The sequence below is a fragment of the Plasmopara halstedii genome (genome assembly GCF_900000015.1).
Source record: "Plasmopara halstedii genome assembly, contig: Scaffold_2061, whole genome shotgun sequence".
Taxonomy (NCBI): Eukaryota; Oomycota; class Peronosporomycetes; order Peronosporales; family Peronosporaceae; genus Plasmopara; species Plasmopara halstedii.
In genome coordinates, this window is record NW_020188969.1 from 836,122 (window position 1) to 836,351 (window position 230).

The 230-nt window shown below is 50.0% G+C and overlaps 1 protein-coding gene across 1 annotated transcript in view; it reads left to right on the forward strand.

Moving 5' to 3' along the window:
• The window catches only part of PHALS_02703 (uncharacterized protein), a gene marked incomplete at both ends in the record, with an annotated part of 812 nt that extends 587 nt beyond the window's left edge, over positions 1-225 (forward strand). The window contains one exon of the mRNA XM_024717134.1: positions 4-225. Coding sequence (XP_024582663.1) covers positions 4-225 — 222 coding nt within the window. The remainder of the gene's footprint in view (positions 1-3) is intronic.
• Positions 226-230: the final 5 nt, after the last annotated feature.

Below are 230 nucleotides of genomic sequence, written 5' to 3' on the forward strand. Positions count from 1 at the left end.
CAGAGTGAAATGGGGTGCGACTTCATCATGACGATTCCTGAGCTCAACAAGTTCATGCGAACAGCGCGACAACATAGAGTGTTGCCAACTATGCTCCTTTACAGAAGGCGACGGAACGGTGGAGACCATTTCCAGGCACTCGAATTCGAGGATCACCTCAACCAAAACTTCATAGTTCAGGAAACAATGGACGTACATCCCAAACATGCGCGAGCGACTGGATGACGTCC